Source organism: Penicillium maclennaniae, assembly GCF_028827695.1.
Source record: "Penicillium maclennaniae strain IBT 15551 chromosome Unknown utg000004l:1.0-3007600.0:1.0-3009580.0, whole genome shotgun sequence".
Taxonomy (NCBI): domain Eukaryota; kingdom Fungi; phylum Ascomycota; class Eurotiomycetes; order Eurotiales; family Aspergillaceae; genus Penicillium; species Penicillium maclennaniae.
Genome location: NW_026623216.1, coordinates 1766142 through 1790531, shown reverse-complemented (window position 1 = coordinate 1790531; position 24390 = coordinate 1766142). Strand labels below are relative to the sequence as shown.

General features: G+C 51.9%; 7 protein-coding genes across 7 annotated transcripts; 2 read left to right on the top strand and 5 right to left on the bottom strand.

Annotated features, from left to right (window-relative positions):
• Positions 1 to 639: 639 nt before the first annotated feature.
• N7477_004833 (siderophore iron transporter mirB) lies at positions 640 to 2624 on the top strand (the record flags this gene model as incomplete). Its single annotated transcript, XM_056966496.1, has 4 exons — positions 640 to 890; positions 917 to 1187; positions 1247 to 1586; positions 1693 to 2624. 4 exons carry the CDS (start codon positions 640 to 642, stop codon positions 2622 to 2624), a joined length of 1794 nt encoding a protein of 597 aa, XP_056823277.1.
• A 279-nt stretch (positions 2625 to 2903) lies between these two features.
• N7477_004832 (uncharacterized protein) lies at positions 2904 to 3740 on the bottom strand (the record flags this gene model as incomplete). The annotated part of the gene is made up of 1 exon (XM_056966495.1): positions 2904 to 3740. The coding sequence occupies one exon, from the start codon at positions 3738 to 3740 to the stop codon at positions 2904 to 2906; it is 837 nt and encodes a 278-aa protein (XP_056823276.1).
• A 583-nt stretch (positions 3741 to 4323) lies between these two features.
• On the bottom strand, positions 4324 to 5106 carry N7477_004831 (haloacid dehalogenase, type II; the record flags this gene model as incomplete). The annotated part of the gene is made up of 1 exon (XM_056966494.1): positions 4324 to 5106. One exon carries the CDS (start codon positions 5104 to 5106, stop codon positions 4324 to 4326), a length of 783 nt encoding a protein of 260 aa, XP_056823275.1.
• Positions 5107 to 8964: 3858 nt separating this feature from the next.
• N7477_004830 (putative nuclear migration protein) lies at positions 8965 to 12902 on the top strand (the record flags this gene model as incomplete). Its single annotated transcript, XM_056966493.1, has 3 exons — positions 8965 to 11646; positions 11694 to 11979; positions 12040 to 12902. 3 exons carry the CDS (start codon positions 8965 to 8967, stop codon positions 12900 to 12902), a joined length of 3831 nt encoding a protein of 1276 aa, XP_056823274.1.
• Positions 12903 to 13414: 512 nt separating this feature from the next.
• On the bottom strand, positions 13415 to 13769 carry N7477_004829 (cytochrome b5-like heme/steroid binding domain-containing protein; the record flags this gene model as incomplete). Its single annotated transcript, XM_056966492.1, has 2 exons — positions 13415 to 13456; positions 13593 to 13769. 2 exons carry the CDS (start codon positions 13767 to 13769, stop codon positions 13415 to 13417), a joined length of 219 nt encoding a protein of 72 aa, XP_056823273.1.
• Positions 13770 to 14196: 427 nt separating this feature from the next.
• Positions 14197 to 17591, bottom strand: N7477_004828 (putative mRNA splicing factor RNA helicase (Cdc28); the record flags this gene model as incomplete). The annotated part of the gene is made up of 2 exons (XM_056966491.1): positions 14197 to 14981; positions 15029 to 17591. The coding sequence occupies 2 exons, from the start codon at positions 17589 to 17591 to the stop codon at positions 14197 to 14199; spliced, it is 3348 nt and encodes a 1115-aa protein (XP_056823272.1).
• A 1965-nt stretch (positions 17592 to 19556) lies between these two features.
• On the bottom strand, positions 19557 to 22751 carry N7477_004827 (tyrosine protein kinase SWE1; the record flags this gene model as incomplete). Its single annotated transcript, XM_056966490.1, has 1 exon — positions 19557 to 22751. One exon carries the CDS (start codon positions 22749 to 22751, stop codon positions 19557 to 19559), a length of 3195 nt encoding a protein of 1064 aa, XP_056823271.1.
• Between the last annotated feature and the right edge of the window lie 1639 nt (positions 22752 to 24390).

Sequence of the window (24390 nt, the reverse complement as noted above, 5' to 3'; positions counted from 1 at the left end):
GATCATCTCTCGGAAGATTGAGGAAGAACTCACACTAGCGCCCCAGGTCTGCTGGGGTCGCGTTTCTGGGCATTGAGCTCTGGCCGAATCGCCGCCGCTGCCTAGCTTTATAGTCACATCCCAACCTGGCGCCCCTCGCTGGGCGTGGAAATGCCAATCTTTTCCAGATTATCATGTCCTTGATTCTTTACGTGGCTTTTGTCGCGTTTACCGCTGCAAATAGATACTGCAGACCTCCGTGTACGCGTTGAAAGGCCATTCTTGTATGATGGTGGGTTCTTTACTGGATTCCCGCTCCTTCACTTGCCTCGGCCAAGGTTTTCCCGCTGTGCTCAGGGCTCCTAGATGCGTAAGATTTGACCAATTCAAAGGCTTGGCCTTCGGTTAATGAATCGGCCGGCCGGAGTACTTGGCAACGAAAAGCGCGCCACGCTGTGCAGGAGGCCGCCTTATGGCAGACTTTTTTTTTTTATTTCTTTTCCGGTGTCAGTCGACCTGAACTTATTTAGGCCGGATCCGCCTGTTCTTGATCTTTTGGCGCTCGATCTTATCTCTTCATTGAAGTTCCATTCCTGCTTCTTGGATATTCTGTGGCTATAAACGCTACAGTCAAGGATCTGTTCGTGGCTACACGTCGCTATGGCAGAACAAATAACCTCCCAGGAGGCTGATATCACCAAGACTGAGATGAATGTCAACATCGAGGGCCAGCAAGAGGAGAAGCCGGTCGGCTATGGCACAGATGGAGAGATGAGTCCTGAAGCTGTTCCGGATGAGAATGCACAGGACGGCGTGAGAAATAGCGGAAGCGATGACTCTCTCGTGGTCGAAGTCTTCGCTGATCATCGTCTACATTTGGTAGGTAGTCGTATCCTGGTCGCTGAGACCTGGTAATATACTAACGAGATGGTTGCAGTATGTGGCTACTTTACTTCAGTAATGCCTTTGAGGCATCGCTATCGTACAACCTGGATCCCTTTGTGTCCAGCGCATTCCAAGATCACTCGCTACTTCCAGTGATCTCTGTCGTGGCCAATGTGATGGCTGGTGCCACATACCTGCCGGTTGCCAAGATTCTGAATTTGTGGGATCGAACCGTCGGCTTCGTTCTAATGATGGCTATTGCTACCCTGGGAATGGTGCTCATGGCAGCTTGCAACAGCTTCGAGCTTTACGCTGCTGCGAACGTAGGTTTTCTAGCCACATTATTTGAGTGCCAACCCACAGCTGACAAGAATTGTGATAGATCTTCTACTCGGTTGGCTTCACGGGCATGATCTTTTGTATTGACGTGGTCACCGCCGATACTTCCTCTCTTCGCAATCGTGGTCTTGCCTATGCCTTGACTTCTTCACCTTACATTATTACCGCATTCGGTGGCCCAAAGGCAGCAGAGTCCGTATATGCCATTAACTGGCGCTGGGGATATGGTGCTTGGGCCATTGTTCTTCCCGTGGTAGCTACTCCCATGATTGTCATGATGCAGCTTGGTAAGAGAAAAGCGAAGAAGAGGGGACTGGTTCTTAAAAAGCCCAGCGGTCGTACTTGGACCGAAAGTCTGGTTTACTACTTGATTGAGTTTGACAGTAAGTCCATCACCTGCTCTTTGTTTCTTCATGTCCAGAGTAACAAGACCTGTCAGGCCAAAGGCAGTAGTCTGGAAACCATAGAGGCTGACTCAAACTTTCTTAGTCGTTGGAGTCTTTCTTTTGTGCGCTGGATTCGTCCTCTTTCTGCTGCCATTCACTCTCGCCGCTTCATCTGCCGAAGCTTGGAGGTCCGCCCATATTATCGCCATGCTGGTCGTGGGTTTCGTCCTGATCGTCGCTTTCGGCTTGTGGGAAAAATTCGGTGCCCGCCACCCCTTCGTGCCATGGCACCTCTTGAAGGACCGTACTGTAATCGGTGCTTGCTTGTTGGATGCCAGCTACCAGATTGCCTACTACTGCTGGAACTACTACTTCACCTCTTACTTGCAGGTTGTCTACAACACCTCACTTGCATCTGCCGGTTACATCTCGAGCATCTTTGACATCATCTCTGGTGTTGAGCTTTTTGCCGTTGGTCTTCTAATTAGCTACACCGGTCATTTCAAGTGGGTATTGATGTGGGGTGTGCCGCTGTACATGCTCGGTGTTGGCTTGATGATCTACTTCCGAAACCCCGGCTTCGATTTGGGCTATATCATCATGTGTCAGGTCTTCATTGCCCTGGGTGGTGGTGTTATTATCATTGGTGAGCAAGTAGCTGTCATGGCTGCTGCTGGCCATGATGATGTGGCTGCACTTTTGGCACTGCTGGGTCTGTTTGGAACTATTGGTGGCTCCATCGGTGGAAGTATCTCAGGCGCTATTTGGACCAACACCCTGCCGGGTATGCTCCAGTCGATGCTTCCTGATGACACTGTTGGTCAATGGCAGGAGATCTACGATGACCTTTCGTTACAGCTGAGCTACCCTATGGGCTCTCCCACCAGAGTGGCTCTTCAGTACGCCTATGCGGCTACCCAGAAGCGAATGCTGATTGCTGGTACAGCTGTCATGGCCCTGAGTTTGGGCTTCATGATGATGATCCGTGACATCAATGTCAGGAAGATCCAGCAAACCAAGGGCTTGGTCTTCTGATTGTCTACCTGGTTGTTGTTACGCTAGAATCTGCATGCTGACGATTGCCATACCCACTTTTGACATTTTTGGATTGAGAGTGAGACGTTTGACTTTTTACGCTTCTGTATACAACATGTGAGATATTTTGATTGAAGTCGTGGCTCGAAAGTATTTTGAGATCCGTAAAAATTAGAACAGAGTGAACTCGACTCGACTTTATGCATCGAAAATTTGTCCAGCTCCCCATCCCACTGCCGAAAGATTCCATCCCCTTCAGTTAGCCTATACTTGGTTACTCTATATACCCTTTTCGGGAGGAAGAATATCAGGCACAGGACCAACAGGAAGAATAAGCTCCCGATTGCCAGTTTTGTTTCCGACCGCGACTGCATAGCCAAATTTGTACTGCACGCAGTTAGCCTCCTGTCTTTCAACCTCAAAGGTTATTACACATACAATGTCAAAATATGTCGTCTCCTTGAAAGCCCCTCTCGTCAACTCCGACTCGTCATAGTAAAGTCTGCGGTACCAGCGATCAAGTCGCGGGTAGTCGTGTCTGATCATCTTTAAATTACACCGGAAGATCAAATAGTAGGCCACATCGAATCGAGCAATGGTCGTATACAGTCGAATATCAGCTTCGGTGATATTCTCGCCGAACAAGAAAGGCTGATTTCCCGGTTGGCTCAGGTGTTCTTCGACGCGGTCGAGTGCTTCGAATAGTGGGTAGATGTTTTCCTCGTAGGCAGCTTGCGTGGTTGCAAAGCCCGTTTTGTAGACTCCGTTATTGATCAGGGGGTACACCCAGGCATTCATCTCGTCGATCTCATTCCTTAGGTTTTCCGGATAGAATCCACCACCCGGTTGGCTCACTTCCCGTAGATTTTCGGGTAGGAATTCATCAAACTCGGTGTACAGCATGCGGATGATCTCGCTGCTTTCGTTATTGACAATCGTCTCTTTCTTCTTGTCCCATAGTGTCGGCACAGTATACCGTCCATCGTATGCGGGATCGGCCTTGAGGTATAGCTCCTTGAGGTATTGATACCCGTACAGGGGATCCCTTTTGGCAGATCCGTAACGGCCAGAGAAGAACCATCCATCTGGGCCGAGCTCTGGGTCCAGAATCACCATCTGAATCACATCTTTTAAACCTTTCAAAGTCCAGACCAAATTGGCTCGATGTGCCCATGGGCAGCCGTAATTGATGTATAGCACATAGCGATCCTTCTCAGCGGGGAAGTCGGATGACGCATCCCGGGAGACCTGGGATCGAAAGGACGAGTCCTTACGCCGGAAGTGACCGTCAGAATCGGCATGCTTGTAAATCTAGGTGTTCTTCCAAATTCACAGATTGATCAGAATTGGTGACAAGGTAATTGAACATGTATCGGAGGAAGCTTACTTGGTCAGCCATGCTTCATAGTTGCTTGGCGAATCCCGTGAATTTGACGCTCAATATACCCTGGCAGGTACGACACGAACCGAGTAGTGTAATTGACGAAAACTAGACCTTATATACTGATGTCGACAAGACAACTGACGACACATTTGTAAGAAACTAGATTCTGTAGCAGTCAGTGATGCGCAGACACGGGGCTGACAAATCCAAGGCATTCTCGGGCCGCGTCATTGGATCACACTCATCAACTACGAAGCTAGTAAGTTAGACACCGCGGAATATATCTCTCAATACATCTTCATGACTAATGTGGAATCATGATACAACCCCGAACCGCCGAGCCACCTCAAGAAAGCCCTCTGAGTTCGAATCAATCCAGAGATCCACAAAGCCATCCTTCTTGGCCTGCTCCACTTCATCAGCAGACCAAGCCTCTTCTAAGGGCCGCTCGACATAGATAGTTTGAAAGCCGCAGCTCTTAGCTGCCTGCAAATCCTTGAGGTGTGCGGCTACCAGGGCGCACTGCGAGCTTTCCAGCCCAAGCAGCTTGGCAGCACCGTTGTAGACCAGAGGCGAAGGCTTGTAGGCGCCGAAGTTCTCGGCGCCGATGAGATGTGTAAATGGTAGAGACCCGTGCCTTTGAAGATCCTCAAGTAGGGTCAGATTTCCATTTGAAAGGGTGGAAGTGATGAATCTCTTGTTTAATAGATCGAGCCCCGGGACACTGTCCGCCCAGGGATCAAGCCGGTGCCAGGCGAAGGTCAAAGACCAAAGCTCACTATCGGTGAATAATTTCAAGATGCCCTGTTGACGGAGTAGATCTTGCAGGGCAGAGTAGTGGTGCTGGTCTACCGAAACGAAGTCTTTGGATGGATCAAATGTGCTCGTAAATCTTCCGTAGGACAGCCGCCATTCTTCGGCGAAGCCGAGCCAATCCCCCTCGCTCATGGTAGATGCACGGTCTCGCACATCGGTCGGGATATCCCTGCCAGAATCCAACACTTGCTGGGCGGTGGTGGTCAGAGCTTTGGTTATACAGGTGCGCCATTCCACGACCGTGCCAAACGTGTCGAAGAACAGGGCCCGAGGAGCCGTCATGATGGGTTGGATTGCAGGTGATGGATCACTTGGACTAACCCGCGACGGTTGCAGCTAGGATAATGCGGATGAGACTCGTTCGGCTCTTGTCTACGACCGACTAGAATGTTGAAGAGTTATTCTTTTAGATCTATATATGGCAAAACTGCGTGCCGCTGGCTTGAGCGAACCGAGGCCAAACACCAGCCGCGGTTCAGGCTGATCGTTCTCCCCGCCCTTATACTCGACTCATCCACATGCTTCATTGACGAGTCGCACGAATTTATGACAAACCACCTATGTGTCAAGAGTGCACATAATCTGGGGGGGGGGAGGGCTCGAGAAAGTTGAGATGGAGTCTTGTGTCGCGGCGAATATTGAGCGACCTGGATTGATCAGTATCGACTGCAGACATTGTCTCATACTTGATCTATCATCAAGTTTGCTGGATCGTCATCCAAACCCTCGATGGTGTAGTTGGATATCACGTTCGGCTGTAATGGATACATATAACCGAAAGGTCACCGGCTCGATTCCGGTTCGAGGGAACATTTTTTTTTTTATACCCATCTTTCTTATTGACCAGCAATGACAACTTCTCGCGTGGTCGATAAATGGTCAATACGAAAAAATTTCCGCGATAAATTGTCTTCTCTTTATTTGCCTTCGCGATGAGATATCCGAGCAAGTTCATCGGCGACCGACCATTGTCCTAGATCTGACCGTAACATATTTTTAATGTTTCGGGAGGCTCGTCAAACCATGCTACTCACCTCTTTGACGTGTCAAGGACCATCATGGGCTTCCTCAACTCAAGCATGGCTGATTCGAAATTGGAATATATGCCCCCGTACGCAAGAGGGTACAATTTCACACAGTCAACCAAACCGCCTGGCATATTAGCCACAAGCTTGACGGTAGATGTCCAATGCCATACAGCAGTGCTCATTGGACAATAAAAAAGATTACACTCAGGTTTCGGTCGATAACCCGCTGGCTATAGAAGATCCAAATTTGATGGATGCCCAGGTGTTCAAGAATCAAATCATTTCCTCTCTAATACATTCGGCATTTAGCTTCAGTTGATACTATCACATCGGCCACCTGCTGTCAAGTCTCAATTCTCAGCACACGTGAAGTTTGATGAATTGAAGGAAATCGATCGCTGCCACCTAACACCCCCGATGGTCTAGTTGGATATGGCGTTCGGCTGTAATGGGATCTCATGTAACCGAAAGGTCGCCGGCTCGATTCCGGCTCGGGGGAAGGCTCATTCTTTTTGTTTCATATCTTCATTGTGGTGGGGGTTTCTTTTATTGTTAAATTGGAAAAAAAAAATTGGGAGTGCAAAAAAGAAACGTTCCCTCGAACCGGAATCGAGCCGGTGACCTTTCGGTTATATGTATCCATTACAGCCGAACGTGATATCCAACTACACCATCGAGGGTTTGGATGGAAGATCCATCGTAAATAACTAATATGATCCCCCACAAAGTTTTGTGGTGTGGGGAGTGTCTCCTAGCGTGCAAGAGCGTGCAAAGATCAAGTTACGAAAAGCGATGACATGGAAGTTTTACAGTGTGACATTGCAGCTTTTTTGATCGAACGAGCGTGCGAAGAATGCCGGTCGCGCCCAAGCATTCCTCGCCTCACTCTTACTCGAGCCAAAGCTCTTCAAACCCAGCTCCGCATGCACAACTCCCCACCTCCGTGCGCCTTTTAGGTTGACGACCGCATTAGCGTCCCTGTCAGAAAGATAGTCGAGGAGCTGACCATCAAGTCGATCGAATCACTTGTCGTCGCAGCGAATAGACCTGTCAACGGCCCGTGTCAGCTTACACAAACCCCTCCTCTCGACCCTATCAGGTGGGTCATGAGCCGGTGGTCGCAATGGTTTCGCGGAGATGCTTCCTGCTTCAGGGTCTGTTGCGCTTGATGGGCTCATCGCCAACGGGGCTGAGAGTGATGGGAGCGCATGTCACCCCGGCCCAGCGCGGTCTGGAACAAGTCAATTGGCGACCGTTTAATATTATTTTAGCCACGTTCAACGCTTGCACCCCGGGCGGCATATCCGGACTTTTGGAAATGACCTCTTTAACACGAGATCGCAAGGCTGGGGACCTCGTGATCGCGTACCAAACTTGAAGGGGCCGAAAAGGTGAAAAAAACAAAATAGAGCCGGTTCAGCTCATTTCGGGGGTAAATGGCTCTCTCTCTCTCTCGTGGTGGAGACTGATGGATCTAGCGGAACGGAGTCTCCGTTCTGACCCCCTGATTGAACCGTCGAACATACTTGGACCCGAGCATGGATAGCATGGATGTTACATGCTGCACTTTCCAAAAGTAATCAACTGGCGAGGATGTCAAACCAAGAGAACTAGGTCAGATGCACCGTCAACACATGAAACACCTTGAACACAGACCACTGGCTCTCGACGAAAATGCCCTGGACGAACTCTACGCAAGAGGGACTGACCATCGCCTGAACAGGGGAACGCCCCTTCTCAAACACGCTAGCCGCACGCCGTCCAATTTATTTGATTCGCCTCTGTTTAGTGTCCGGACAGGGCTCTGGCCTCCCGTCTTATTGGTGAGCTCCCAAGCTTATTTGATTCCATTCAGGGAATGGCCTCTCATCCACCAGGCCCCGCGCAATGACCGCAATCAAAGAAAAAAAGGGGTCGGAAAGGACCATGCAATTTACACAGCCGTCCGAAAAAGATCCGAAGGCGCAAGCTGAACGCCTTGTTTGGATCCATCCGCGCAGTGGAACCCTGAACCGGGTTTTCATCACAGACGAACACCTTCCCCATATCGCCCAAGTCAGGAAGTGGACATGACGATCCCAGGATATTGGCAAGCCTAGGAATCCTTTTCGTCTACTGTGAATCCGAGGTATCTCCAGACCCTCTTCGTTAACTTTCAAGCTCTTGGCCATGGAGCTCGTGGCTATGCAGCTTTTGTTTTGTTTTTCTTTTTCCAACACTGAAGCTTTGCATCCGTGGGGTTGGAATGGGGACCCAACGTAAGGCTGACCGGTAGATGTCAGCCTGTCAGACCTTTGAATTGCCTTTTCGCGCGAGGACCAAGAGGCATGAAGTTGGCCGGAACCCAGCGTTAGTGTCTTGGTTGGCAGCTCCCAGTGGATCCAAGTGCATCCTGGCTAATTGGGTGGATTTCTAGCTTCCCCATCCCCCCTAAAGAACACCCCTGGACCTCATTATACCCTTGTAGTCCGTGAGGACCATCGCATCCGACACGATTCCAAACATGGCAAGGCTAATTTTTTGACCCAGAGTAATCTATACACCCGGACAAAAGGCTGCGCGTCTCGGATCCTTGCCTTGTTCGTGATTCCGCAGATCGCAGGACATTCGTACCTTTGGCCCCCATACTTAATTGGGTCTCGAGCAATCGCGATCGGCCTTTCTCGAAGCCCACTGAGATCCCAGGGGCGCGTTGACATCTGACTTGTCTCCTCCTCCTCTGTGATCCCAAGATCTACCTCGTCTCCGTCATCGGCAAGTAGATTTCCGGGCCTCTGTGCATGTCGATACCATTGCCCTGGCTCTCCTCGCGTTCAGGCGTGCATTCCGCATCTTGCATTTGCATCCCGCGGCCGCAGACGCGTTACAGACTGACTCGTTCCACAGCCACTGGAATATTTCCTAGTCTTGCGCCCAGAACGCACGGGCTCGGGTCTGGCCTGTTCGCTTGACCAACGAAACACAACCTCCTTGTACCACGCACCTCTGGCCGGATGACTGAACCAAGGTAGACTCCAATTAATGGATCCGGCCGAGTCGTGCTCTGGTTAGCACCGGGAATCGAAGGCATCTGGGTGATGCTTTGACGTCTCAGCATTCCTCTCCAACAGATATGACGGATTTGAAATCCCCGGCTACCGACATGGCCCAGCCCTCGCCAGCACCATCCAGTACATCCCACGTTTCGAAGACGAGATCAAGATCTCGACCAGCTCGCCGCCGTCAAAATTCGTCCCCCGCACCCCCCTCCTCTCCTCCAGGCCTACCAACACCGGCGTTCTCGCCCGATGGCCCCAGCGATCTCGACGATGAGCTTCTCGAGGATGAGGGGCTTTCCCCCTTTGACGCCCGCCGAATTACGCCTACCCTCCATGCATCACTCGTCTCCGAGATCCTTTCCCTTCGACGAGAGATAGAAAACAAAACCAAGGCTATCGATTCCCTAGAACAGAGTTTGGACGAATCACGAACAGAAAATGAAACGCTGAGTGAGAGTCTGTCTCAGGCTACGCGCGATGCGCGGTCCTTGAAGCATCAGATCCAACTTCTGGAAGGTGGAACGTCATCAGCGATGACGGAATTGGCCCGCGAGCGAGACGATGCCGTTGAGAACATCAATGACGTCCGCAAGAAATTAGAGCAAACACAAAAAAGAGTGCGCAGCCGTGAAGAAGATACTGAGCGCACCCAGGTGCTATGGGATAGGGATCGAGAGAAATGGGAGAACGAAAGGAGGAATATGGAACGCAAGGTCCACGTGGTGGAGGGCCGTCTCAAGACGGTGTTAAATGAATTTGCGGCGGCTCAGGAGGCCAAGAAACTTCATTCACAAATAATTGAGAATGGCGACAACGCGAAGGAGAAGAGCAAAAACAGTGACACCGCAAGTGTGGCCTCCAGCAGCCAGGGCCGTCGGCGTACCAGCCTGACCAGCATGACGTCCGATGAGGGCGAGCGTAACGATTATGCTCGAGCCGATTATCACAACGTGCGATACTCGGTCATGAGTCTTGCTCCTGGTGCTAAATTTGAGTCGGGTCCGAATTTGGCCGAAGAATTGGACTTTGATGAGGCGGATGAGTTTGCTACCTCTGATGAGGAGCTGCCGGAGGAACGCCCCCGCTCAGAAGCATCTCATACGGTCTCATCGAAGGCTAGAAAGATCTTAGGTCTTTCTATTCAAAGTGTTGGGTCCTTTACAGCAGCCGAGTACCGAGCTTTGGACACGCCGAGTCCCACGAAGGTGCCAGAGGTATCTGCGGAGTATCGTGACATGGGCATTCAATACTCTCCCCCTTCGTCACCCAAAATTTTGGCCATGAAAGAGGACAACCTTGCTGTTGTGCGAGACGAGCACAAGGGAAAGACCCCCGAGATGAAGGATTCTGCGACACTCACCATTGTTGTCGAGATGGTATCGGCGTCAAGCCAGACAATAGGGGAGCTTCCAAGCCCTCCATGGACACCCAAGCTACCTGATTCTATATCACTGGCTCAAGATGGTGAAAGGGCTCTAGAGACAATGGAGATGACATCAATGTCGACACAAACTGACCCTATTCCTGAATCTGAGCCAGCCAAAAAAGAACAAGCCACCTTGTCACCCAACAGTATGCCGGAAGAAATGGACATTCCAATGATCGCTATCCATCCTCCAGGCTCAGAACCACCATCTCCCCGGAACAGCGTCGTTTTACCTCCCCAAACCAAGAATGTGTCTGTGCAGGCCAATTTTAGGCCGGTCATTGAAGGCCGATCTATCGCCATTCAGACAGAGGAGATCCGTATTGATACGCGCAAACTCCCTGCCAGCCTTCTTCCCTCTGCCATTCCAGACTTACCCATCCAAGCCGAAGCACGAGAAATTGTGTACCAACCATACAGACCGCCTGTACCTCCGCCACGGTCTGCCAAGCGAGAACAGCAACGTGCTAACCACCCTGAACGTCCGGCGAGACCACTGCCCGCACCGCCATCCGAGCCTATTCAAGCCTACCCAGGCAATAATGATAATGGTCCACTGTCAGATGAAGTGGCTTCTGGCATACGGAGACCTTTCCGGTCCAGCAGTTTGTTTGCCGGCTTTGAACAACTGAGCGATGATGAAGGCCCTCACGGTGAAGAGCGTGACATCTTCACCGATGACGAGCTCTTGAACAGACCATTTGCTGCATACAAGATTCGGCGCGGTAAACTGGTCAATGCTAAGTCGAGAGCCAGTCTAGATTCCATGGGTCTTCCTGAGATTGACGAGCATCTCTCAGATCCTGAATCTCGACCATCAGACCTTGGTCGTAGTTCTTCTCGCGCCACTCAGCGATCTAGCGCAACTCCCTCCAGCAGCCGTCAGCCTGGCATGCGTAAGATGGCCATGATCTCTAATGGTGCAGCGACGCACCAAAGGATTCGTCCCCGCAGCCCAAGCGAACCAAGCCTCGATAGCGGCAGTGCAGGATCAAGCATTGCTCCTCCATTCCCTGTCCCGATTCGACTAAGCTCACGTAAGGTCCCCTTAGATGGCAGTGATGGACCTCCCAGTCCTACTCGCTCTGCTGGGAGACATTTCTCGGACCGCGGCCGTGCGACGGTTGTCCGTCGGCCGACCTTGCGCCGAGTGCGATCTGCAGCTGCAATGTCAAACTCGGATCTTCCAGAGCAACCAGAGACCCTATCCTCCCCGGCGCGCTCGGCCGACTCGTTTGTGCCGGACAGTCCGTTCCGTGCACCTCCCATGCCATTTGATGATATTACGGCTCCATATGAGCGGCGAAATGCCCAAAACGAGTCTCACATCGTACGACGTCTTCTGCAAATTGGAATCATGAGCGCCATGAGCGCCAGGACTCGACTGGTGGCGTACAACCGACCAGCGTCGTGGATGCCATTGCGCAAACTATGGTCGGCGAGTGGATGTTCAAGTATGTACGTCGCCGTAAGTCTTTCGGTATGGGCGAGTCCAAGGACAGCTGGGAAGGTAAAAACCCAGACGAGGTATCGGCCCATATCACCAACAGCGGTGTGCGGCATAAGCGATGGGTTTGGCTTGCGCCATATGAAGGTTCTATCATGTGGAGCAGCAAGCAGCCAACCAGTGGACCTGCTTTGTTGGGCAAGAGTGGCAGGAAGTGTATGTTGACCTGTTATACTCGTTCTCATTCCCTCTCAACTGACCTTGTGTAAAATACAGTTACGATCCAATCCGTCTTGGATGTCAAGGATGACAACCCCCTACCCAAAGGCGCGGGCTCTCCGGCCCCCTTCAATCGCTCCATTCTGGTTCTGACCCCTCAGCGGGCGCTCAAATTCACCGCGCTGACCGTTGAGCGCCACTATGTCTGGCTGACAGCTTTGTCCTTCCTGAGCCATTCCTCCATTGGCCTGCACGAACTGGCCGCACTGCCACCCGCCCCGCGAGAGGAGGCATCTCCCACACTCCCGCAAGCTTCCCTGCGACGTAACCCGATCCGCGACTCCATTCGCGTGGCTAAAGGTCGGCCTCGACCCATGCCCAAGGGTAAACGCTCATTCCCGGGGACAGCGATGCCCGAATTACCACCTGATAGTCTGGACATGGCTGCAGATGCACCTCACGTCCCGCGCTTCTCCAACCACAACCGCAAGCGCAGCAACACCGCCCCGCGACCACCAGCTATCCCCACCATCCGTAGCTTCTCCAGCCAGGGCACCATGCCCTCGTCGCATAGCGGCACGACCATCGGTTCTGTCGAGCCACACTACTCGACTGGACCGCCTCCCAACCTTCCCCCCGGCAGCGGCAGCGGACGAAGCAGCATCAGTCGTCGCACTTCCGAGGCCAGTGGCCGTACCACGCACACAACTGCCAGTAACATGTTTGACATTGGCACTGTGCGCATGGAAGCCTTCATTGATCATCACGCGCAGGAAATTAACCGTCCTCGCGGCGCACCAGTTGCCCGCTCTCGACACACCCGCAAGAGCTCCAGCAACTGGAGTGGACCCGACTATGACGCACCTTCCATCCACGGCAGTGAAATGTCCTTCCGATCAGACCCCTTTCGCGGCTTTTAATCCTTCATTCTTCACCCGTAATTTTTTTAAATCAACACAATGGCGCTTTGCATGTACAGCCCTGCGATTCTCTTGACCCGACCTACATACTTCTACTTCACACCCTTTTTTCTCTCTCTCTCTCTCTCTCTCTCTCTCTCCCTCTCTATCTTGTTTTTACTTTCTTACATTGCTTGTTGATACCATTGTGCGAAAGATACCTATTCGAAGCAGTGATGGACTTGGGGCGTTGGATGCATTGAAACTTGGATGTCTACAAATATAATGTATATTGAACATATTGTCTCGTCTCGAATCACAGTAACAATGTAGAATGTACGTCTAGCGTTGTAGCGGGTATAAACATGGTTCTTGGCTGGCAACACGTTTGGTTGGGGCCTCGGGTCCCCCGTGCAATCACGGAAATTTGCCCCCCCTTTGACGCGGAACATGGTTGGTATCAAGAATCTTCTGGCGAGTCGGTATCCGAATCTTAAATCACAACTTGGCGGCTTCTTTGACTTCGCCAATCTTCAGCTTGGGGAGTACTTCTTCAAAACGGATTCGTTGTGGTACTGTTGATGAGTTAGCCGCTAGAATGTTCGATCAGGTCACAGTCCAGCCGTAGTCCGGCCGTAGTTGGATGTTTGATGGCTATCCAGTGCTCCTTTATAGGGTAGCCATCTGTACAGAGTAACAAGGGATATTCACCTTCCAGAACTGCTTGGACGCATCCTTGCCAGCAACGCGCTTGAGAATCTTCGCGCCGCCTGGGTGCTCGTCGATGAAGTTGGTCACGTCGTACACATTATTGTCGATGATAATGTACAAGCTCTTGTCGGCGCTGTTGTGGGAGGCGACGTCGGCGGGGGTGAATGTTTGCGACATGATGGCTCTTGGGAGTTGACAAGGTGAGGAAAGGTGAGGTCTAGTGAGGTCATTAAAAGTGGGAAGTCTGGGGGACAAAAAGGCGGGGCCGAGGTAAATTCGGTGCCTCGGAAATCACAAATACCTTCCTTCTGATTGGACTTATCTCGGTCAAATTTAGGCCGATTGATGTTTTGGATTTTACCCACATAGATGAGTTAGTGGTCTTTAACATGGTGTTGGGGTTTTCATGTTACAAATATCAAATATAGCCACACAAGTGTGGTAGATGACCCGGGTCTATACAGACACAATAGAAAATGCCACGGCCATGGTCCTTTACTAAGGTCTTGTCTTTGATTATGCCAAGAAATTGAGTAGTGGCTAACGAGGCATCTTGCTTCATTGAACTGGTAATATACATTTATCGACTTTGATTATCCTATATTCACGTTCGACTTTTCTCGCCTGCGGCACCAGTCCCCTTCGGCACTTTGCGATCCAGTCCCAGCGACTCCAGATCCTTCTTCTTGTAATAGTGTGGGGCCACTTCCACAAGCCATTCCGCTTGCAGTGGCATGTTGCTGCGCATGTACTCTTTGCTGGTCAGGACCAGCTCGAAGTAGATCACCCATCGAGGGTTGACCTCGAACAACGTGCTGGACGGGTGCAGATACACTCCCTGGCCTGTCTTGATGGTACGGTAGCTATCACCCCCGCGCTGCAGTCGTGCCGCGTTGGGGAAGAAGCCGGCGGTGATGGCCTTTTGGATCGGGACAATGTTGGTGGCACCGCAGGTACTGACGCTCACTTCGACGCGATCACACAGTTTGGCCAGTTGATCGCGAACGTCGCGAGCTCGCGTCAAGCTGCGCTGCTGCAGGAAATTCTCCTTGGCCCACACGACGCTAAAGTCTGAATCCACCCACTGGTTCCAGATATTCAGAAGTGTCAAGTGATCGCCTCCATCCTTGATGGTGAACCGGTTGCGAGCACTATCGGCGTGGATCTTCTTGTCCTTGGGTCGGAAGAACAGGGCGCTTGACTCGCCCAGCATTGAGATGATGGAGAGCACCTCCTCCACACATCCATATTTGTCCGCTGCGAGGATGGCCTTGGCCAACATTGGGTCTGTAGGGAACTCGGCCATCTGGCGACCGACCTTGGTGAGCTCTCCACGATCGTTGAGAGCCCCAAGTGCGTACAATTGCTCCAAGGCGCGGATGATTGTCTCTGCCGGGGTGGGTCCATGAAGTCAAAGTCAAGTAGTTGGTCGATACCCAGCGATTTCAACATCAGAATAACGCCATTCAAATTGGTACGTTGAATCTCCGGTGTGGTATTCTCCTCCAGCTCGTTGTAATACGCCCACTTAGTGTAAAGTCGGAAGCATTTACCGGGACCAACTCTTCCGGCACGTCCTGCTCGCTGGTTGGCCGAGGCGCGCGAGCACGGCGTCACCACGAGACTTTCCATACCCGTGCGAGGGTTGAACACATTCTCTTTGACAAATCCAGGATCAATCACGTAGACTATACCGTCGATCGTCAAACTGGTCTCGGCAATGTTGGTGGCCAACACCACCTTGCGTGCTTTGGGCGGCGTGGGCTCGAAGATCTTGGTCTGCAATTCTGACGGCAGGTTGGCGTAAATGGGACAAATGATCATCTCCGGTATTTTACTGCCTAACTTTCGAGCCGTCTCTTGTAAACTCTGCTCGGCAGCTTCAATTTCTTCTTGACCAGTCAGGAAAACCAAAATATCTCCGGGGCCCTGCGTAACATGGATCTGGAAGACGGTGGTGATTGCTGCAGCCAAATAATTGGCTTCAGGCTGCGACGTGTAGTGCACATCCACGGGGTAACGGCGCCCGGGGATGTTAAAGATAGGCGCATCGTCAAAATACTTCTGAAATTTCTGCGCGTCCATAGTTGCCGAGGAGATGAGCAGCTTCAAGTCAGGTCGGGCCTTGGCAATATCCTTGAGAAGTCCACATGCAATGTCGGTAGGCACTGTCCGCTCGTGGGCTTCGTCGATCATCAATGCTGAGTACTGGCCCAGATCTGGCTCCGTGAGCAACTCTCGAAGAAGCATCCCGTCAGTCATGTATTTCAAAATCGTCTTGTCGCTTGTATTGTCTTCGAATCGAATGGCATAGCCGACTTCGTTACCAATTCTCACGCCCATCTCCTCCGCCACACGAGCGGCAACACTCATGGCTGCTACTCGACGCGGCTGAGTGCAGCCAATCTTGAGGCCATCCTTAGTGAAGCCAGCCTCGTGAAGGTATTGAGGGATTTGTGTCGTTTTACCCGACCCCGTCTCTCCGACAATAATCAGGACTTGGTGATCGTGCACAGCTTGTATAATCTGATCTCGGAATTGATAAATGGGGAGACTCTTTCGAGTCTCTTCAATCGTGGCAGCCTTCTTCTCGGCTGCATCAACCTGCTCTTTGAACCGGAGCTGCTCCTGGGTCATCGGCTTCTGTGTGCCTTCGAGCTTGGTATCCATCACAAAGTTGATCTGTTGTGAATCATCAAACACGTATTCGTAGTCTCCTTCGTCGACAAATTCGGCCTTTTGGATTTGGGCCTTGGCTTTGGCTGCCTGTTCCAATTCCCATTCCTCGTGTTCTGTAACGAATCGCTCCTGACCAGCATCATCGCGATCAACATAGCGCTTGTATAGAGCATCCTCTTTCTTCTTGCGATCGATCTTGCCTTTCTCGGTGATATAATCATCGGGCATCATGTAGCCATCGCGGTGGTCATCGATTCGAAGTCGCTCCTCTGCGATGCGAAGAACTTCCCGGTTTCGCGCAAATTCCTCCTTCTCACGGCGGGTGAGATCTGGGTTCTCGCGCAGCTCGGCAGCTTCTTCAGCGACCTGGCGCCGTAGGAGTGCGAGTCGCTCGGTCTCACGCTTCTTCAAGTATTCCTGTCGCGACCGCAAGCGCAGATCCGGCATCACAGCAGCCCGCGCATCGGCATTATCGGCCAGGGCGCGTCGTCGTGCGGCTTCTCCCTCTCTTGTTCGGTCCTCCACGATCTTCTTGGATTTGTTGTCATCCTTGGTGGCCAGTCTCTTCGCAAACTCATCTCGCTCTCGAAGGTCCCGTTGGCGCTCTATCTCCTGTTTGGTTTGAGGGTCGAGGTCATCGGCGGGAGATGCGGAGCGTGGGGAGGCAGACCCGTCCTCAAGTCTCGTCCTTTTCGATGGAGATTCCGCAAAATCGTCCTGGTCGCCTTCGGGATACAGCTCTTCCTCGGGAATTTCCTCGTCACCCCATCTATCGTCAAAGTCCTGTGAGCCCTTCTTCCGCAACTTCTTCGACCGTGGAGGATCTCGGCTTTCCGCGTCTCGGCTGCGGTCGCGTTTCCGGTTGTCGTCTTTCTCCCAGCGACTACGGGCTTCCAAATCTCGCTTGCTCTTGTCCTGATCGCGATCGCGATTGCGGTTTCGGTCGCTCTCTCTTTCTTTCTCCCGGCGCCTTCTCCTGTCGCGCTCTGCCTCGACGTTGACAGGCCCCAGCGTGGATGCGGGATCCGGGAAATCCTCGCCCATATCGACCATGCGGTACTTCTTCTTCGATTCCTTGCTTGCAGGGTTCTTCGGTGTAGATGCATTAGGCTGACTGCTCTTCCCAACACGGGAGAAGAGCTGTCCGCAGAACGCACCGATTTCATCGGGACTGCCGTCGAGGAAGGAGACCAGCTTGTCTTGAAGAGAGGATGATGACTTGGCAGAGCTGGCTTCGGCGAGAACGAAATCAACCGCGATCGGATCTGAGGCGCCCGTTAAGCGAATCAATGAGTCCGACACGAAAGTCTTGTTGTCCATGTTGGGCGCGGAAACGCACAAGGCACAATGCTATAAGTTCGTTGAACGAAATTTTGGGAGTAAATTAATTAAGAAGCACGGCGCATTGTGTGTATGGAGAAGAACAGAGATTTCTCCCACCTCTTGTGATATGGTTGGGGGTTGCTCAAGCTCCGGGAAGTTTGGAACGGGATCATCCAGAGAGGATGGTTCTTGGGAGTCCTTAGGCATGATCAATCATCATTTCGTTGGTTATAATTTGAATAGGGTTAAAAGATGCCACGCCTTCGCCCCCGTGGCGCAATCGGTAGCGCGCAAGACTTCTATGAGACATCAGTCACTCAATGATATCTTGAGGCTGCGAGTTCGAGCCTCGCCGGGGGCTTTTTTTCTTACTTTTTTTTAGCTTCTTGGTTATTGTTTCTCGAGAATCCCAACGTCATCTGCCCATTGTTCCGTAGTCTTATTGGTCATTGGCGCTTGGTTCCATCGATCAGGGAGGCGAAAGACGTAAATAAATCATAATGATACTGGCTCTTCTGGAAATAAAGCCTGGGCAAGAGAGATACTAGGTAAGAACGACACCAAAGGCCGCGCCATAGGCAGGGTGGGGTTGAGCAGATGACCACTGTCACTTTCAAGGGAAGGCCAAAACGATGCATCTTTGAAACTGTCCATGTCAAGACAGCTCCGGTGGCTATGGTGTGCTACTGGCTTGATGTGCCACCTCGGGACGTGGTAACAAAGTGTACTTGGGAGCTAGGTGGAATCTTTTAGGCATATACATCCTATATTTGGGCCAATATGTATGGACTTCTTGTGAACTAAGTCGCTACAGATCTAGTAATGATAGTCACGAGGCGGGAGGCAAAGCAAATATATATCGATGCTCGTGAGAGTCCACCGGGACGCAAGCGCAAGTAACATGCAGAGAATGACCATGCCACGATTTCGCATAGTAAACACTGATGAAGCTTTTGATCTAGCAATGTCGATACACACATAATCCATTAGTTGTGTTCGACAGAGATACCCAGAAAGATGTCGATGATGAAATGAAGAATCAAGCGCGGAGGGCCCCTTTAAGATTATCCAAGGCATAGCACATTGCGCCTAAAACTAGCCCACACTTGGTCAATTGATATTGACTTACGAGCAAAGTTCAGAAACAAAAGATTGGGGATATCATTGGCACTCCGAGCTGTACACTGACATGGAATCAAGCTAGCCAAATAATAGATACACAACGCAATCAGATCTCGCTAATCCAACACAGCATGGTGCAGTCGTTCATCGTCACAGCCTTGGAGAAGAGGGAAGGAAAAGAAAAGAGAGGAAATGAGCAGACAAGAAAAGGATGGAGCGAAAACCATCCAAGGACATGCGACCGACCAGGCCGAGGCCATCATTTGCGCGTCCAGGGCCAAGAGACTCGGTTTGAAAGACCCACAAATACGCCAATTGAACACGCAAATGAAAAGCGGCAGCGGAGTACGAGAGCAAGACCGAATAGGCGAGGCCTTCGGAAGGTCCCAGTAGGATGAATCATGATACATTCGTGACACCTAGTAATGCTAGGCTGGAACAAAGGAAATGTGAAGTAAGGACGCCGCAAACGAGAGGCGAAATGCCACAGAACTCCAGGGTATTAAACCCTTTGTAAACTCCACCGGATCATGACGAGGGAAGGACAGATAGTCCGAAAAACTGGTAAGTAGCTTCACAACCCAAGAGTCTGGGATCAAAAAGCATCCCAGGGGGAAGTTCCCAGTTCATTAAAAAACACAAAGTGTGGCTTCGACCCGAGAAGCCTGAAAAAAAAGCAAAGAATCAAGGTCGTGATCCGAAAACATGAGATCAAAGATAGGAAGAAACAAAAGCTGCGCCAAGTCGTGATGAACGCCGTAAGATGACAAAGGAAAAAAGGGAAAACATAAGGCACGGAACACCCTCCATATGCACAACCAGCAGAAACGGGAGGATAGATTACACATCGATCATCTCAGCATCTTCAGCGAGAATTTCATCAGCAGGGCCCCAGTTGCCCTCAAAGATGGTGGCGCCGGCACGGCGGCGTCGACTGACAAACTGGACTCCATAGGTTTCCAAGATCTGGTCAGCTGTAGGTCGATCAATTGGTTCGGGGGAGATCATCCAGCGGACAATCTTGTCCAATGCCTGAGGGTGATGGGCATGGACCATGAAATCCGGAGGGTTGACGAGCTCGCCGCTGCGCTCTAACTGAGTTGGCTTGTCGGCACCCAACTTGCGGCTCGTCACAAACTCGTCGCCGAAGTCATCGTCACCTAGATCGAAGGCGCAAAGCTCTTCAAAAGAAGAAGATTCCGAAACAGGATTGCCAGATGCATCGCGGAAGATGCTGGTTTCCGAACTCCAGGTCAGACTGGGGACATCGCTCATGTCACCGTTACGAAGCTTTTGCCAGGACACTCCGTTGTCCGGTAGCTCCACATTGCCGGCGATTTCAAACATGATCAGCCCAAGAGAGAAGATATCGGCGGGCTTGTCAAACCGGCCCATAAGTATCTCCGGTCCGATGTACTCGCGGTCACCTTCCCCCTCGATGCCATCTTCAGCGGGCCAGCGTGTAGCCATTCCAAAGTCTGCAATCTTGAGCACACCCTCGAAGGTGACCAGGATGTTGGCGGGCTTCAGGTCAAGGTGGATGAAGCCCTGGTCATGAATTTCCTTGAGACCCAGAGACATTTCAAGGAGGATCTTCCAAATGCGGAAATCATCGACTCTAGCCTTGAGGCCAGCCTGAGCCAGGAAAACATCTAAGCTGCCCTCCTCACAGAATTCCGTTTGGATGTATAGATGACCATAGTCCTCCCAGCTATCCACGAAGGAAATGACATGGTCAGAGTGGATCAGAGTCTTCAAGATGTCCACCTCGCGGATACGGCGTTCACGATCCTTCAGGCCCAGGTAGGGCTGCTTGCTCTTCTTGACAGCCCAAACCTGGTCAGGCAGAGCGGTGGGCGACTTTGGACCACTTGACGGTAGCGAAAAAACAGAAGGGAAAGAGGATTCGTGAGGTTGAGAAACCCGATAGACCTGAGAGAATTCACCAGTGCCAATCAGCTCGGCTCTCTCAAAGCGTGATGACAAACTGGAATCAACATCGGGAGTGTGAAATCCACTGAGTTGGAGGCTGGGTCGCTTGCTCGAAAGCAACGAATCACGAGGGCCAGTTGGAGTGGCGGGCAGGCCTGAAATGCCCAAGTCAGGTTGAAATGGCTGCTGGTCATTTGGCACGGAGATTGATAATCCGCTCGGATCGGGAGGGAAGAATTGATCCCGAGGAGTGCGAGGTGAGGCCTGCATGAACCGATCGCGCAAGGGAGTCGAGTGGGAGCCGGCCCTGGCTTCGGACAAGCGCTCCAGGGGCGCGATCTGAGAAGTGGCAGGAGGGTAGGTGCGAGAAGGGAGGAAGGTCTGCTTGGTAGGGGTAGGAGGGAAGTCCGAATCATTCAAAGCTTGGCTGTCCTGACGCGAAGAAGGAGACTGAACTTGCAGCATGTCATCACCATCCACACTCACGACGCTGCCACGGCGCGAGGGCTCTTCAGGGCGATTAAAGGAATTGCTAAATATTCCCGCACCACGAGAAACTTTGGGCCGCGCTGACGAGAAAGAAGGATTAAACGGTGAGGGAGGTAGATCATCGGATTGCCGCACCAGGCGTGACTTGTCAAAGAGGCGCTCCGGAGCAGGATTAGGACCTGCAGTGAACAGATTGACAGGCCGCTTACACGGAGTGTCAGGCATGTTCTTGTTGAAGCCCGGCTCCTCCGCATTACGATTCTTCTTCGAGATTAATCCGGTCGACATGAACGCAGCCGGCAGTGGCTTGACCAGCTTGAAATTCTCGGGTGTTGCGAAAGTGTCAGAGCCACTTGAATCCTCACGCGTGATTCGGCGCACAGGAGCTGGGCGAGTTGCCCCAGCAGGTAAAGACTTGGAGAAATTGAGAGGGCGAGGTGGTCGCTCGGGCTTGGGAGCGGGTTCGTGAGTGGGCGAGTCATCAAAACTGGACCCGGATGAGGATTGTGTGATTGTACGCGAGAGAGGATGAGCGGCAGGACGAAGAGGCTGAGTAGCCGCACTGGGATTGATGCCGCTCGCATTGGAAAAGAGCGGACTCGCAGGCGCGGGGAGAGGTGAGAACAGGTTATCATGGCCTGCGTTAAAGGAGCCGCTGTCAAAGGACATGCGAGAGCGAACTGCAAGCGGAGTACCAGGCATCTCGCCTTCTTCAGCAGCCCTAGGTCGACCAAATAACGAGCGCTCACCCTGACGCTGCTGCAGGGTGGATCGGCGCAATGACGATGAGCGTTTGGGAATAGTCGCGAACGGACTGAATGGTTGTATTGGGGTCGGAAAAGGCGGAGTTTCACTTGCTGAAGGATCAGTGGGCGCATGTTCTTGATCGGTATCGAAGATACTGAATTCCGAAGTAGTTGGTGCATGTACACTGCGCCTTTTCGCGGAGGGGCTGCCACGCGAGGCCTGGTCCAAATTCATTATGCCGTCGCTGCGTTTCAATGGACTGACTGTGGCGTAATTTCCAAAGGTACCACTTCGACGCTTTTCGATGCGTGAAAGTGTGGGGCGAGGTGCAAGTGGTGTGTCAGATGGAGGGACGCTAGGGGTGAGTGAAAGGAAAGGACTGGCGCAAGTGTTGCTCTCACTTTGACCCATTAGGTCATCTAATGTGAGCGCGTTTTCCTCATCCTCAGCCATCATCATCGGAGTAGACTGAGTAGGAGTTGCATTACCACCGTCCGTTGACAATGTGAGAGCGCGTTTAGCCGGACTGCGCGGAGACGTCCGCCGTCGCATCACCGGCCGTGTGATTTTTGCACTAGGAGGATACGGAACCGCAAGAGGTGACTGTTGGCCCGACGAAGGGAACAACACAAAGTTATTCTGTGAGGATCGGCGCGAAGGAGAGAGAGGTGAGGAGATGTATGAAGCTTTAGAGGGTGAGACGTTGCGAGAGTTGAGGAAGAAGCTGGAGCTCTTGGAAGGAGAGCGCGACAGAGAGCGCCGAAGCTGTCGGATAGCGGAACTGGCATCGACGTGGTGAAGCCCCGAGTGCGATGACAGATGGAGCGTGCCGCCGGAGTCCCGGTGCGGCGAAAAGGTCGCAACCATAACTGGGGAATGTGAGTCCGCCGCGCAACAATCCCAAAATAAGCGGTGATTCAATCCGCGTGTAATGATCTCTGCCCACCAACGATGGGCCCAGAGATCACAGAACTAGATACCGATACTCTCCAGCAGATGCCTTTGTGAACAGGCTAAGTTTTTTTCGACGTCGGACAAGATGTCCCAGGATGAAATCACCAGGGTAACTCAAGGAAGAGGGCAGGAACGCTGCACTGGAATGCTGAGAAGGAAGGCGCAGCAAGTGGCAAAGTAGATAGCTTCATCCATGCATGTCGAGAGACAAGGAATTCTGAGGGTTCACTTGTTGTCTTCACCTGTATCGGTCCCTCCGAATCAGGCCGGGGAATAAACACGGACGCGCGCAAGTACTGTCGAGGGGCGCGCGGGAATGTTTCAAGTTCGGCCCACGGACATTCGGTGATGACCCTCAACACTACAGCCAGAACAGGGCGTCACTGGCGAGCAGAAGTATTCTTGATCCCGGTCGATTCAACCAAGCACAAAAGCGTAAGGGGCAGATCCCCCTCCAAGATTTGTCGAGAGTCTCACACGAGTTGGAAGGTCGAAAGAGGACTGGAATGCTATGGCGAAGAGTCGAACAGTCGAAGAGTCGAAAATATCGAGGAAGATCGAAGGGTGGGGGGGAGGAGGGGGGGGAGAGAAAGGAGTGGTCTCAAGGGAGATCGATGACAGGATTGTGAAGAATGGAGGTGAAAGTCAATGTAGAAACGCGCACGTCGCGTTGTTGATCCTCGATGCCGTGTTGGGTTTAGCGGCGGGGACGCGTCTTGACATAAACAAATAGTGGCTTAGTCAGATCTATACAGTGCAAGTCGCTGATATCATAGAAGGGTGACTCTCTCATGGGTTCAATAGATGCACCGGTCGATTATTTGCGTCACTACGACGACCGCTTGTGCGCGTGTGTGCTTTCTTTTCTTGATGTTCTTTGTTTTTTTTTTTTTTTTTTTTTTCACCTATTTTACCCACTCATTTCAATTCCCATTTCCAAATTCACACTCGGACCCTGGTCCGGGGGTCGCCCCTGCGGCCAGGCAGCCACAGCGTGATCTGCGCGTCAAATCTGCCTCTTCACTCTCGATGGACAATAGTCCATGCACCCGAAAGAGAAGACTGGGATTGCACTGGGCCGTTCGAGGGTCATGGCCCCACGGCCAGATGGCCATGGTTGCGACTCGATAGGCCACGCGGATTGCCCTTGCTTGAGTGGCTTCCACCCATGAGTCCCACTCGGCTCCTGGGGTGTTTTCATCTGATTCATCAGTTTTGCCCGGCACTTGCAGAAAAATGTGAAATTAAATGGGAAATGTTGGCTATTTCTGCAGGAATGGGGCGCACCGGTCCCCGAAAGAGGACACTCTCGTGTCTTAAAAAAAACATGAGTGAATCCTTGACTCGGACATCGCACGCCAACATTATGATTTATCGTCCCGGTCCTGGTGGGGAAACTGATGTGCGAGACTCCGACCATCCGCGATCCGCGTGGGTCTCCGCTGCCCCTCTGGTTCTATGAACATCCAATTATGAAAACGAACACATCCAACGCCAAAGATACCATAAAAACAATATATGCACAGGAAAGGAGATGAGCGGCCCGCCCGTG